The sequence below is a fragment of the Ammospiza nelsoni genome, chromosome 24 (genome assembly GCF_027579445.1).
Source record: "Ammospiza nelsoni isolate bAmmNel1 chromosome 24, bAmmNel1.pri, whole genome shotgun sequence".
NCBI classification, from domain to species: domain Eukaryota; kingdom Metazoa; phylum Chordata; class Aves; order Passeriformes; family Passerellidae; genus Ammospiza; species Ammospiza nelsoni.
Window position 1 is genome coordinate 863,920 of NC_080656.1, and position 15,054 is coordinate 878,973.

Sequence of the window (15,054 nt, forward strand, 5' to 3'; positions counted from 1 at the left end):
GTTGGGCCTGGTCACATCAGGCTGATTTGCAGTGCTCACTCTTCAGGTAGAATCAGGAAGGGATGAGAGCTGATGGATCAGGCCTTGGCATGTGGAGTCAAACTAAGATTTGGAAGCTGTTATTCCCATTTCAGGCAAAAGGAGGAGGAATCAAAAGTGTGTATTTCTCCTTACAAATGAGTGTTTCTCTTGCTGTTTGCCTGGGCAATAGGAGCCATTTTTTGAAGTGGACTGAAAATCACTCCTCTGCATTTTGCTGTGTTGTGAGACTTGCAAATTGTGCAGTGATTAAACAAAATTATCTACTGATTGGTTAGGAAGTGCAGATTTCTCTCCACCAAATTGTCCTGCTTGTATAATGAGGAAGTGGGAGAAACTCAGGAGTCTGTGGGATTTCTGGATGTGTAAAATCGTTTCATGTTGTCATGAAACTGAGCACTGTAACAGACTGGGTGTGAGATTACCTTGGAATTGTCAGTGACAATTATATCCACTTCCAATTAATTATATCAATATCCAATTTCTGTCCTTTGCAGAATGATGAAGTCCTCTGTGCACGCAGAAGAAGATGACTTTGTCCCAGAGCTGCAGAGGAGCATCCACCCCAGGGAGCGGCCGGACTGGGAGGAGACGCTCAGTGCCATGGTAAAGAAACACCTGGGCTGCCCCTTCTTTTCCCATCGTTTCCCATCCTGAGCACTCTGCTCCTCTAGTCCATTTGTGCTCCCTAAGTTTCAGCTTTTTTAATGGATTGGACAATACTTTGAACAAGGCCAAAATGCTTCCCTTCCTCTGGCAGTTTGTCAAGGAGAGGGAAGGAGCTTTCACAATGCTTCTGCCCTATTAATATGTGCCCCAAAGCAGGTCTTGTAACCAATTAAAAGGTCCATAATGTCACAACGATTTTCAGTCTGCATTAACCTCTTTTTCAGCAAGACTTCTGAGCATGAAGGGAACTTCTTGTAAAAACGTGCTCTTTGAAGCATGCAGCATTGTGAAGGAATGAGATTTTAGCAAAATGCTGGCTAAGTCTACATAAATAAAACCTCAGCCTGAGAGCAAACGTGCCATCAGAGGGACCAGAGCTGCAGAAAAGCACACACAAAGGTGCTCTTTTAATCTCAGGGAAGGCACTCAGGTGGGCAGTGGGCCACAGACAACTGGATTGCCTTAATATTCATGGGGGTTTTTGAAGCCACAGTTTCTTTGGGCGCCCTGTGCCAGGGCCTCAGCACCCTCACAGAGAAGAATTCCTTCCCAATATCTCATCTAACCCTTCCCTCAGCGGTGGAAAGCCATTCCCCCTTGTCCTGTCACCCTCTGCCTGTGTAAAGCCTCTCATACACCTATTTATGAGCCCCTTCAGGCCCTGCAAGGGGCTCTGAGCTCTCTCTGGAGCCTTCTCTTCTCCAGGTGAACAGCCCCAGCTCTCCCAGCCTGTCATTTTTTGCACTTTTCACCTTGTAATTTTTTTCCTTCCTTGTGTGTGGCTGTTTTTGCCTTCTCTCCACCTTGGCCACAGTTGGAGCACTGTCTGTTCCCATCAGTGTTGCTCAGGCAGCACCTGCTCCCAGCTCGGAGCTTCCCACACTCTGGGGTCTGGTGGGAGTCACTGTGTGACACCTCACTGCTGTCTGTGACCTCCAGCTGTGTCTCAGAGCTGTCAGGCTGTAATTCAGTGTCCTCACCTGTGACACAGGTTTCCTGGCATATCTCATTAGTGTTGTTTTTTTTCTCCTGGTTGATTTGCAGTGAAGGGAATGTTCACCTGCTTAAGGCTGTTGTGCTCATGGACATTGTTCAGTGTTTATTTTACCCTGCATCATGCTCCTCTGCCCAATTAAATCACATTTTGGAACGTGCCCTCTTGCACAGCTCTGTGCCAGCAATGCCAAAACTGACTGGTCCAGTGGAGAAGAGATTTAGAGGATGATAAACAGGGAAATTCCCAGCTGGGATTGCTGCACAGTGACTTGGTGTGATGAAGGACAGTGAAGCTGCTGAACCTGTGTTTAGAGTGGCTGGATTTGTGCTCACAGTGTTGGTTTGACCTCAGGGTCCTCTGAATACAGTGTAAAGAGGGAAGAGAAAAATCTGTCTTGTTTGTGTTTACTGTGTTGAGTGAATCAAGTTTCCACTTTCCTTACCTGCAGTCAGGGGCAATATTCAGATGTAAATATTTGCAGGACCTTGTTCAGCACTGACAGAGTTCTCTGTTTAACCAGCATATCTTCAATATTCTGCCTTTTCCCTGGTCATTTGAAGCCTGAGGTTTCTTCCCTCACTCTGTTCCTTCACTTTGCATTTTTAGCAGCCTCTGCTTCAGCCTTGTCCCAGAGACTGCTCTTTCCATGCTATATGACTGTCTCACAGTGCCACAGTACATCTCATTTTTGGTTAGTGGTTGTTGAAGATGCAGATTTTAGGTTTTGTTGCTGTTTGAAGGCCCATCCCCCAGGGAATGGAGGATGCAGGGTTGGAAAAGTTGTTCCCTTCAATGGTTCCCCTGGCTGGAGCCCTGACAGGCGCCAGGCTTTGTCACCTCACATGAATTCACCTTCTCCCAGGTGTGCAAAGGCTGAGACAAGGGGCACTGGAGAGCTGGGGGAGTCCTTGGCTCCTGAGCTTCGCCTTGGTACATACTTTTATTGAAAAAAGTCAATTTATGCATTCACAGCTACGTGAACAAGTCGTCCCTACTCTTCCTTCCCAGTTTTATCCATAATACTTTTCAAAGGGCTTATTATTAATTTATAGAAGTGACAAGTGCTTTGTTTCCAGAGCTTTTTCTTAATAAGAAATAAACTGAAGGTCTTTCTAAATGTGTGGAGGTTGATGTCCTCCTATACTGTAAATATAAGGTGACAGAATCTCTTTATTTTTAGTGTTTCTGTCATTGCCAGTTAATTTTCGGCACCTGAGTAGCTCCAGTCCTTTGTTTGATGCAACTTCTTTTGTCTTCTTTAGTTTATTATTTATACTTTCATCTGCTTTTAACACTGCTCGTTTTGTGTTTGTGGTTCAGCAGAAGGGCAAGTGATTCTGTGTTGGAGACCTGGTTTGTTTGGGGGAATCCTAGAATTGGGAAATGGTTTGGGTTGGAAGAGACTTTAAAGCTCATCCAGTTCCACCTCCTGCCACGGACAGGGACACCTTCCACTACCCCAGGCTGCTCCAAGTCCCTCCCAGCCTGGCCTTGGGCACTGCCAGGGATCCAGGATATCCCTCCCTCAGTATTTCTGGTGCAATTCTGTGTTGTAGGTGAGGTCCAGGCTGAAGGAGAGGCAGCCCTGCTGGACAGAGTTCCCAGGAGCTGGCTAATGAGGCAGCTGCCTGGAGCTCCTCAAGCATTGCTATATTTTGTATTCCCCCCCCGACTCATGCCCTGTATTTTTAGACTTTAGGTGTATTAGACACATTTTTTGTGTCTCAGCCCCTAATTCCCACTGTGCTGCACCTGCTGGGTAACCTTCACACATCCTGGGATTTCTGCCTCTGCTCCACTTCAGAAAGTGCAGTTGATGATATTGACTTTCTTCATAGAACACTTCTGAGTTGTGGGGCTGCAAAGCCCCGTGTGAGCCAAGGAAAATTGCAGTTTATGGATTTGCTAACATTTCTCCAATACAGTAATGTTATTTTAAAGGAAAGGGGTATCTTTTCCTTGTCAAGCCCTGCTGAGTGCTCTGTTTCTGAGTTGCAAGAAATGAAGTTGTGAAAGAGCCTTTATATAATATATCTCACATGAGCCTACAAAACAGCTGTCCTCAGCCTGCATTAACTTCAGCATAAATTGATGCTTGTGCTTAATATTACATTTACCACATGTTGCTGACCTCCTGAGTTCCTCCTTTCTCCTCTTCATGAGTTCAGGGAGTTGCACTGTTTGAAAGCACTGAGCCCATGGCTCTCCCCCCGTCATGCTGCTGTGCTTACAGACCCTCTGGTCCTGCCTTGTCTGAATTTTGTTGTGAAGCAGGATTAAGATGCTGAGATAAACACAGAAATCTTCATTTATGCACCCATTGCAAAGGTGCTGACAGAGAGGTGCCACGTGAGCTGCATTCACCTGACACTGGAGATCAGGGGAATGCACTCAAAAAAGGACCTGGAGCTGCTGGAGCCAGTCCAGAAAAGGCCATGGAGATGCTCCAGGGCTGGATACAGGCTGGGAGAGCTGGGGGTGCTCACCTGGAGAGGAGAAGGCTCCAGGGAGAGCTCAGAGCCCCTGCCAGGGCCTGAAGGGGCTCCAGGAGAGCTGGAGAGGGACTGGGGACAAGGGATGCAGGGACAGGACACAGGGAATGGCTCCCACTGCCAGAGGGCAGGGCTGGATGGGATATTGGGAATTGGGAATTGTTCCCTGTGAGGGTGGGCAGGCCCTGGCACAGGTGCCCAGAGCAGCTGTGGCTGCCCCTGGATCCCTGGCAGTGCCCAAGGCCAGGCTGGACAGGGCTGGGAGCAGCCTGGGACAGGGGAAGGTGTCCCTGCCATGGCAGGGGTGGAACAGGATGAGCTTTAAGATCCCTTCCAACTCAAGGCTTTCTGTGATTCTCTGCATGCTTCTGAAGAAGTCACTTTTCCTGCACTTTTTCAATTCCTTGAGCTTTGGAAACCTTCAGAATATGAGAATATGATTCTCCAAGCCCATGGAAGGTTTTTTTGTCCCTCTGGTGCACCTCTGGCTGGGATCTCACCTTATCTGGGAGTTCTGCTGTCCATAACAGGGCCAAGAGGTGACAGCTGGGGTCAGGTGTGGAATCAGGGTGCTTAGAAAAGAGGAATCTGTAAATTAATATAGAAGACTCTGTGAATTTGACAAGTGCACAAGAAGGCAGCAGTTGCAGTTGGTACCCATCATTTTAGGCTTTTGCTGTTGGAATTCCCTTAGGAGAAATGCAAGCTTATAAATACTTTAGAATGGCACAGTGCTAGAGCCTGTCCTATGAAGTCCCTGGAATAATCTTAGCTCTTAGGTCAGAGGGGTTCTGAGATCTGTAGTATTTTCAGCATTTGATGCCAGATAGGGAAGGTTCCGTGGCTTATGAAGGTAATAAAGGCTTTTTAATGAGACCTCGATATATCACTGTTAAATCTGGGACATGAGTGAGGAGAAAACTATTTTTAAATGCAATTATGAATGTGTGCAGGGATTAGTGCATTATGAGGGTTTAAAGAAAGATTTTTATGTCCTTAGTGTTTGTTTCTCATTCTTTGTACATCACTTGGCCAGTGCTGCCCCAGGTCTTGAGTTGGGCTTCTGCAAGAATAGATGCCAAAAATAGAATACATGGAGCTTCTTTTTTAATTAGTGTTGGTTCATTGGTTGTTTTTTAATTCACAGAAATCAGGCCTTTTTCTGATGCAGACTAACCTCCAGGAATTGTGGAAAAATCTGCATAAAAAGGGAATGTGGTAAATCCATTTGCTTGGCCCTGTAAGCTGTAGTGATTTCCCAATGGCGGTTTACTGAAGTGATCTAATTTTAGTTTCTCAGATATGTAGATATAATACCTTTAAACATGTTAAAATTGATATTTTGGATTTTTTTCCCTGTGTCTCTTAATGCTTTGTATGTGTGTGAACCCACAGCAGAATTTTACAGCTGAGGATATGGCTGGGAGCTCTGAAGTCACTGACAGAGTTTTGTCAGGCTGATCCTGTTCTCAGATGGGTTCCCAATCATGGGAAAAATGTGCTTTTGAACTCTGACTGTCCAGCTGCAATATCTTTTTAAAAGTCTAAGGTTTTAAGCTCTCAAGTGCAAGGGGAGGTTTTAGGAGATATGAAGCTGAAATTGTGGGGGTTTTCTGCTATCTTTGAGAGGGCTTGAACAAGTCGGTGGAAATGAACTTTAGAATCATGGAATTTCCTGAGCTGGAAGGGACCCACAAGTCATTGAGACAGGAGGGCCAAGGATCCCAGCCATCCCACCCTGTGCTGAGGACATTGTCCAGGTTCTCCCTGAGCTCTGGCAGCATCAGAGCCCGATTTCAATGGTTCCCCACCTGAGAGCTCCAGCATTGGGCTTCTGGCTATAGAAAATGTTACCTGTAGGCTTGGAGGCTGGTTTTGTGCTGCTGAAGGTCCTCAAGCTCTTGACTTGCCTGGATTAGTGAGTCAGAACTGTGTTGATCCTGCAGGAGCTGCAGTGGGCAGCATTTTCATGGAGCTGCTGCAGCTCAGGCTGGGGAATGGGGATAACAGAGGGAAGGGTGCAATGGGAGTGGGAGTCCAGGGAGTGAGGACAGCACAGGCACTGATCTGACACAAATGTTTTGGGACAGCCCAGCACACCAGGCATCCATCAGGTGCAATAATATTTTGGTCAAAGCAGTTCTGCTCTGGCATTGCACCAGTAACCTGTATTTCCTATTCAATTCACATCACTTGCTTTTCCTTGTTATTGCTGCATGGGTCTAGCATTATTTCCCTCGTTAAGCTTTTGGCAAGGGTTTCTGTTGCTGTGTGAGGTTCTTTCTGTGCCTCTTGGTTAGAGGGGCCTTTTCATTTCACAGGCTGGCTCCCAGCATGGAGCTTGTCCCCGAGAAGCTTTGGAAATTGGGGCGATCACATAATTGGCACATTGGCTTCCATTTGGCTTTGCCAATTAAATGAGTTCAATTAATCCAGAATGGAAACTGTATTTTTGGCAGGAAGTATTAATTCATAGTAATAATTTAATTTTCATAGGCAAGAGCAGCAATAGTTTCTGGTTTCATTTAAAGCCTTGCCAGTGTGTGCACTCTGGTACTACAGTGGTGAGCCAGGAGATCCAAATTATATTTTGTAAATATCTGTTTGAAAGTCCCTTTCTATACAACAAAATGAAGGAATTATTTAGAATTTGCTATGGCTGGATCAGCAGCTTGCTGTGCACCATCATCACCAATTTTAATGCACCCTGTTTGTAATTTCTTTCCTAATTCTGGCTCAGCCAGGCTGCTCTTCCTGTGGTGCTGGGGATGCTGCTGTTCCTGCTCCAGGTTCTTCCTGACCCTGAGCTTTGAAGTCAGGATTACACTGTCATGACCCTCCACCTCTTTCCCTCCCATCCTGTTCTGAAGCTGATCTCTTTCTATGCCTGTTTTGTTGTCAGATTACAGGAAATGCCACAGTTGTTCAAAGTGTACTTATTTGGGAGATAAAACTTATAATTTATTTGCTGTCAATCACTTTTCCCTAGTCAAAATAAGGTGGAACATTAAGGAAGGGAAAGAAGTCTCTTATTTTTAAGTGGTTCATTTTAACTGGCTTTTTTTAAATTATTGTCCATGTCTTCTTAGTTACCATAATGCAGGAAAAGATGGAACAGTTTTTAAAGGGTATCAACAGTCTGGTCATCCATCCCCTTCCATTCCCCACCCTAATTTAAGCCCAAGAGACAAACAAATCGTGTCAGAGTTTGTCTTGCTGAAGATTGTAGGCATTAATGTTTGGGGTTTTTTGCCATGATTCAGCCTTCTTCATTATAAAATGATGAATTATTCCATGAAGATGTTGGTAATCATTAGCCTGACTTTTTTATGCCATTCCCTACATTTCTGCCTTGCTGCATTTTATGGGTCACTGCTGTGTTGGTGTAAGGCTGCACATCTTGGGATTTGATCAAATACCATGGTTGCCAGGGCACAGATTATTCATGGAGTCATGGAAGGGAATGAAGGAATTATGGGTTGAAAGGAACCTTAAAGTACATCCAGTGCCACCCCTGCCATGGCAGGGACACCTTCCCCTGTCCCAGGTGCTCCCAGCCCTGTCCAACCTGGCCTTGGGCACTGCCAGGGATCCAGGGGCAGCCACAGCTGCTCTGGGCACCTGTGCCAGGGCCTGCCCACCCTCACAGGGAACAATTCCCAATTCCCAATATCCCATCCAGCCCTGCCCTCTGGCAGTGGGAGCCATTCCCTGTGTCCTGTCCCTCCATCCCTTGTCCCCAGTCCCTCTCCAGCTCTCCTGGAGCCCCTTCAGGCCCTGCCAGGGGCTCTGAGCTCTCCCTGGAGCTTCTCCTCTCCAGGTGAGCACCCCCAGCTCTCCCAGCCTGTATCCAGCCCTGAGCAGCTCTGTGGTCATTATTCACCTTCCCAGCTCTTGCAGCATCAAGTGTCCTGTTCTGACCTCCAGGTCATTTCTGGAGAGCAGTGTCACCTCCCACTTCCAGCTCGTGTCCCCGTTTCTGGAGGGCAGCAGGGGGAGGAGTCCGGCCCCGTTTGTGGAGCTGGTGTGTGATCCCAGGCCGGGCTTTCCCCTCCCCTTGGGCAGAGTTAGGGACTCTTGTGTTGTGTTGGTCAGAAGTTTATGGGCACTGTGGTACAAAGTGCATGCTGGAGGCAGACACATTCCTCACATTGCTGTGTTGTCACAGGGCTTTGGGCAGGGAATGCGGTGGATCCCAGTTTTGTGCTTATGCCATTGGACACAGCTCTTCTCTATAAACAAAAGCTGAGCCCAGGTTGGCTTAACACACAGAAATATAAATTCCTGTTAATTGTCCTGACTCAGATGCTGGGGTTGAATGTCAGGCTGCTGTTTTTTTCCACCTTCCCCATATTGCTGCTGCTGCACTGGGACAACTCCTGAGTTTCTAATCCGATTTAGACCTATAACATAACATCACATTGTTATTTGCATAATCACTGGCCATGGCCAGGGGACTTACCAGAGTGGGATTTGCTTGTTTGAGCCTGAATCTGTCTCTGTTGTGTTTTATGTGATGAGAAATTGCTTGCTACAATAACAACCCAAAGCTCCAATTGTTCTTTTATATCCAAGCCATAATTAGGATCCCCTTCTCCCTCTGTGCATCAAACAGTAGCTGGGATCTTTGGGGCCTTTTTTTTACCAACAAGAAACTGGAATCAGAAGTATTGTTCTTGTTGGATGTTCTATTTTCTGTGGCTTTTCTCTGTAATTTATTTTGTAGGCTGTACAGAAGCAGGACTCTAGCCCTGTCTGCCTTTCCCACGCATATTGTATGTGGGATTTTTGTTCTTAAAGAAAGTACATTCCTGAGCCACTCTGCCATTGTGTGAGGCTGTGTACTGTACCCTGCAGCTCCTGGGCCCAGGGCTTTGGGAATGGTAATCAGGCTCCACTATGGGAATGTCAGATCCAAACTTGGGGCTGTCAGGGAGTTATCATGCTAATGCTGCCCTCAGTAGCTGACCATTCTCTTGTGCTTGGTTGCATCCCTTTTAGCCCTAAAACTGGGGATTCTGTGAAGGAAAACACAAGTGTGAGACTGTTCTGCTGAAAATCCCCAGCAGCCTTTGGGTGCACTGGGTTCATGTGCAGAGCATCAGTGACAATCTGTGTGTCTCTTTCAGGCTCACTTGGGAAATGTTGCCATGGCACAAACTCACACTGCTGTGCAGAGGTGAATTTTGGTCACAGTGACAGTGCCAAAGGAGGTGCTCAGAGCTGCCAAGCTGCTTGTTCCATGTCTTGGATTCCACTTCAGTGGTTTTACATGGCAGCTGGAGAAGGTTTGACCTACATATCAGTGACCTGCAGATCTTCATTTGAAAACACAGTAGACAAATAGTTAAGAATTGGTTCTTTGCTCATTCCAGGCTGATCCTTTAAACTATGGTAAATGGACGCCCTGGACGAACTCCTCCGTGATGCTAAGTCTCTGGAATGAGAGGTTTCTCTGAATTTGCCAGCTCATGGCAATGCTTTAAAGTGTTTTTTTGTTTTGCTTTTTCTTACTCCCCCCACCATTTTCATGGAGATTCTGGGAGTAGAAAAAACACATTCTGTGTGGTCCTCTAAAAAAAAGAGAAGAATTCTCTTTTATACATGGAACGAACTAAGTACTGGTTGGAGCAGTTTGGAATTGAGAACCTGAAAAATGGAATTAAAAGTTCTAAGCTCACAAAATGATGCACATTCACATGTCTATTCAATGCAGATTTCTTAGCCATGGGATTAAGAATATGCATTGCCAATGTTCAAAGTTTCCTTACTGTAAGCACTTGTCATTTTTTCATTCCTTTTCTGTATCCCATTATCTCAGTTACCATGAGATTTTAAAGGCATGTCTGGCTGGGTGAGTGTTTCTGCTGCACATTCCACAATCCCCAAACTGAGAGCTAGACTAGAAGGTCAGTTCTACCTCTCATTCCTTAGGCCATCCTGGCCTTGAGCTCTGCACCTAAAGCCCCCCTCCAGCCAGAAGGGATATTTACACTAAGGAAGGAGCTAAGTGATGACTGCAATTAAAAAAAAAAATAAAATTAAAAGGTTCCAGTGTTTCTTACTCTTGAAAATATCCTTGTGCTGAGTGTTATTGAATGTGCCTGTGCTGCGCTCTGCTGATGAGAACATGAACAGCACAGGATTAATCCTTAAAATCACAGAATCACAGGATGGTTTGTGTTGGAAGAGATCTTCAAGCCCATCAGGTTCCATCCCTTGCCATGGACAGGGACACCTTCCACTATTCCAGGTTGCTCCAAGCCCTGTCCAGCCTGGCCTGGAGCACTTCCAGGGACAGTAGACCACAACCATCTCCCATGTCAATTAAGAAATGCAGAATTGGAGGGGGATATTTAGTGTTATTTTTAACTTCTTTGGTAAAACTGCTGTAGTATGACAAGCACATATTTTTCTTTAAGATGGCATTGCCAGACCTGAGTACCTAACCTGGGTGTTGCTTCTTTATTTTAAATGTGCACAAATATCTTGAGCAGCTCTGAAAAATGTAGCTGCAATGTGCTAATGTGACAGAGCCATGCTGTATGGAAATGCTTAAGAAATTAATTTGGTTCCACTGAATGAATCCATGGAAAGTGGTAACATGAAGAACTTAGCAAATATTTGCATTTCCATCGTATTGCCCCTGTACCTCCGACATTTTAGGGTGAATGTTGTCTCTTCATCCATTCCCAAATATTTCTGCCATTCAAAACAGTGACCCAGTTGTAGCCTTGCTGTGCTCAGTACATCTTAATCCTTTTAGGGATAAATGCTGTGGAATTGAGACCTTTCCTTTGGAATTATTTGGAGCAGCTCGAACATGGTGACTCTCAGTTTAGTGGAGCATTTTGCCTTTCCTTCTTTGACTTATTTACTGTGGAGAACCAGGATAGTTGTCGCAACATCTGAAGGAGGAGCAGAGAGAACTTTGTCTCCCTGGAGTGTGTTAAAGGCTGCACAGTCAAAGCTGAGATGACCAAAGTTCATCCTTCATTGTGCTCCAGGTGAGTTCCTGGGCAGTAATTCCTGAGAGCAGGTGTTGAGGGAGCCATCACCTTCCACCTCACAGGCAGCAAGGAGTTTTGTGGGACACTTTCTTTTTAGTGCTGCAGAGCAAACTCCCTGATGGAGCAGATGCTGTGCCAGCTCTGTGTAGTGAGCTGGTATCCAAAATTTGGGGTAGCTATTGATGTCCTTGTACGTGAGCACCCACTTCAGCCCTCTTCATTCCTCCTCACGCCAAGTGAAGAAATTACCGCTCCCTACAGAGTAATGACTTCTCCTGGAGCAATATTTCTCTTCCCCGCTGTTCTCCAGCAAAGAAGTAGAACTGAAGCAAAGCTTTAGGGTTTTTGAGAGCTCTAGAGGCGGTTTAGGTTTTTTTTCCCTCTCTTTGTAATTTTTCCTTCCAAGAAGATCGAGGGGAAATATGAAGATGATGTAAAGGAAAGACTGTCATGGAAACCAAAGAGCATTTGGAATCAGCTCTGCTGTTTTTAGAAACAAGGCCATGTGCTGACAGAATCCAGAGCAATCTGGTCCCTCCAAACTGGTTTTGTCGAGAGACTGACAGTGGAATATGTTAGTGCCTGTCTAATAGTTAATCTTGCTTTGTGATAACCTTGGATTAAATTCCTGCCTTCAGAAATCTCACCTGGATTCAGTCACCTGCCAAGGTGTATCTGTGGTCCCTCCTCAGAGGCCTTTCTGTAGTCTTGTGGAAAACCAGCTATGGGATTACTGGTGGGATTCCAGGGTTTCTTGTGCATCCCAGAGTAAGTCAGAAGCAGCAGGAGGAGGGCTGTGGGATCTGGTTCAATATTCTCCCCTGTTGAGGATACCAAGGTGGAAACTTCATCACGTTGTGTTCACCGGACTGTTGGGTTGAGTTTTACACATATTTCAGATTGTGTTACGTCTCTGCACCTGAGGGAAACAGGTTGGCATGTTTTCTGATAAATGCAAGGAGACTCTTTAGGAGAAAATCCTTTCATATTATGCTGTGGAATTGTTGGATATAAATTATTTATGAGTAAGTTTTTGTGTGCTAGAGCACAAAGCTGAAGTTTTCTAAATCATGTCTATAAATAAAAAGACTAGAAATCTCAAATGCTTAAAGCTAAACAGCCTGATTTGTGAGAGCTCTCAGATTCCTCTCTCGGATTCCCAGGGAGATTAGGAGCAACACTTGAACATGTCCAGGGAAGGGAGCAGACCTGGGGAAGGGGCTCACCCAGGAGGGGCTGAGGGAGCTGGGCAGGGGCTCAGCCTGGAGCAAAGGAGGCTCAGGGGGCCCTTGTGGCTCTGCACAGCTCCTGCCAGGAGGGGACAGCCAGGGGGATCGGGCTGTGCTCCAGGGAACAGGGACGGGAGCAGAGGGAACGGCCTCAAGTTGCTCTAGGGGAGGTTTAGATTGGATATCAGGGAAAATTTCTCTCTGGAAAGGGCTGTCCAGGGCCGGGCTGGGTCACTGTCCCTGTTGGTGTGCAGGAAACTGTGGCAGTGGAGCCTTGGGACACAGTCTGGTGCTGAGCACAGCGGGGCAGCCAGGGATGCTCTGGATCCCAAGGGCCTTTCCCACCCTTACCAATCCTGTGGTGCTGTGATCCACGGGAGGGTTGGACAGGCACACAGGCGTTCTTCCTCCTCCCTAGAGGAAGGGTTTAGTGAGATCTCCCTGCCTGGCAATCCCTGCAGCTGTCTGTGACAAAATACTGACTTTCTGCAATACTGTCTCAACTACTGCTGGTACAAGTCAAGCTTTTGGAAGGAGAATTTCTTGGTTTAGGGCAAGCTGGTGAAGTGGTGTCGCTCCAAAGCCTTCCCTGCAAAGGTAAGCGACTGAGATTCCTGATAAATCAATTCTCTGAGTTCTGCCTTGAGCTCTAATTTGTTTACCAAGTTTTGGACCGGAGCAGATTGATGCAGCAGTGACATTCAGCTGTGAAAATGGGACCAAACAATTTGCATAAACAGATTTGCTCTGCAATTACCAGGTTTGCACAGCACAGCGATGCATAGAAAATAGGGAAGTGAGAAGCCACTGATGATGCCAGGTAGCTAATTTTCAGATGTAAATAATCCAACTGTTTCAAAATTATTTTTAAAATTAAATTACTGTGACACAAAGCACAAAAGATGACAAATTTCATTTGGAGGGTTTTGCATGTTTTTTGAGGGGAGAGTGACCTGCATGCTACATGCCAAGTTTTGCATCAGAACAGGTACAAAACAGTGTATAAAATCTATTTTATGTAGCTGTGTATTTTTGGTTTGATGAATGGAAAGGAATTGTTATTTAGGAGTAATGCAGTTTCTAAAATTACAATAAGTTTCTTTTTTGGTATCTATCTCTTCACCAAGGTTTTTTCTCATATTGGTACTTCTTAATAAAGATCTGAGCTTGCACAAGTTCTCTGTCCTACCTTTCTGTGCTTTTGCTTCAACTGTGAGCCTTGGAGAGATCGTTGTTCTGCAGCAGTCCATGGAGCTCAGCTCAAATTGGAAAAGCCCCTGGAGTTAATTACTGCCTTGCATCTCATTGTGGTCCAGTTAATTGGATGCAGAAAATGGGAGATGCAGAAATCCAGCTCAATTTGGACTTAACTCCACTGTGAAAGAGAGGATAATACAACTTTTCCAAGAGAGGTGCTGGCATTTTGGGCTCCTGGAGGTGTGAGTTTTGCCTACGCCGCTTTGAGTCAGATCCAGGGAGGTCTCTGCCCACTGCTGAAAACTGGCTTGAAGCCCACATTTTCTGTCAGATTGTTTATCCATTTTTATATCCCACCAGCTCCTACTGCTGATAGAGAAGAAAAATTACTTTTCTTCCTACAGAAATTCTGTTCCTTAGGAAATTAAGCAAGTGCATCCAGCTTGGCCTAAAAGCAGCTTATTGGAATGGCACATTTATTCTTGTAATTAGTTATTTTCTTATGTAAAAGACCTGTAAGGATTATTAAATTGGTGATCCTCTTAATGCTAAAATCGACACTGAGACTCTCAAGTGCCCTATTACATCCTGAAGTGATTGTGTGCTCAGTAAGTCAGTCAGCCCAGGGTAGGTTTATTTAAGTGTTTAAATATTGTTCCTGTTTTCCTCTGGTGAGGGGCTGTGCCTTTGTGCAGAGCTGTGGGACGCTGGGGTCAGAGCACTGGCTGTGGGCAGGGCTGTGGATGGTGCAGCTGGGGAGAGAGACCTGGTTCAGACTTGTTCAGTGGTGCTCAAAGGGTGGAGCTCACTCAGAGTGAACCTTCCAAGGGCAGTGCTGGAAGCCCCAGGAGCTGGACGGGTGCAGCTGCAGGTGGATTCTGCAGCCCTTGGGGTTCATCTCCTCAGAGCCAGGCTCAGCCTGGAGCCGTGTCCAGGGGATTGGGTGTTCCTGCAGCCTGTTTGGCTTTGTCCAGAGGAGGCACCAGGATGATCAGAGGGATGGAGCAGCTCTGCAGTGAGGAGAGACTGAAAGAATTTGGATTGTTCAGCCTGGAGAAGAGAAACTTCAGGGTGACCTCATTGAGGTCTTCCAGAGCCTGAAGAGGCTGAGAAGGAAGATGGAGAGAGACTGTGGGCAAGGACCTGGAGCAACAGGACAGGGGGAATGGATTCACACTGACAGAGAGTGGTTAGGTGGACTGTTAGGAAGAAATTCTTCCCTGTGAGGGTGGTGAGGCCCTGGTACAGGGTGCCCAGAGAATCTGTGCTTCCCCTTGGATCCCTGGAAGTGTCCAAGGCCAGGTTGGATGGGGCTTGGAGCAGGCTGGGATAATGGAATGTGTCCCTGCCCAGGGGAGAGGTGGGACTGGATGATCTGTAAGGTTCCTTCCACCCTGAACCACCCCAGGACTCTCCTCCTG

General features: G+C 46.2%; 1 protein-coding gene across 1 annotated transcript in view; it reads left to right on the forward strand.

Moving 5' to 3' along the window:
* Positions 1 to 537: 537 nt before the first annotated feature.
* The window catches only part of ARHGAP32 (Rho GTPase activating protein 32), a 153,132-nt gene continuing 138,615 nt past the window's right edge, over positions 538 to 15,054 (forward strand). The window contains exon 1 of the mRNA XM_059488375.1: positions 538 to 645. Coding sequence (XP_059344358.1) covers positions 538 to 645 — 108 coding nt within the window. The remainder of the gene's footprint in view (positions 646 to 15,054) is intronic.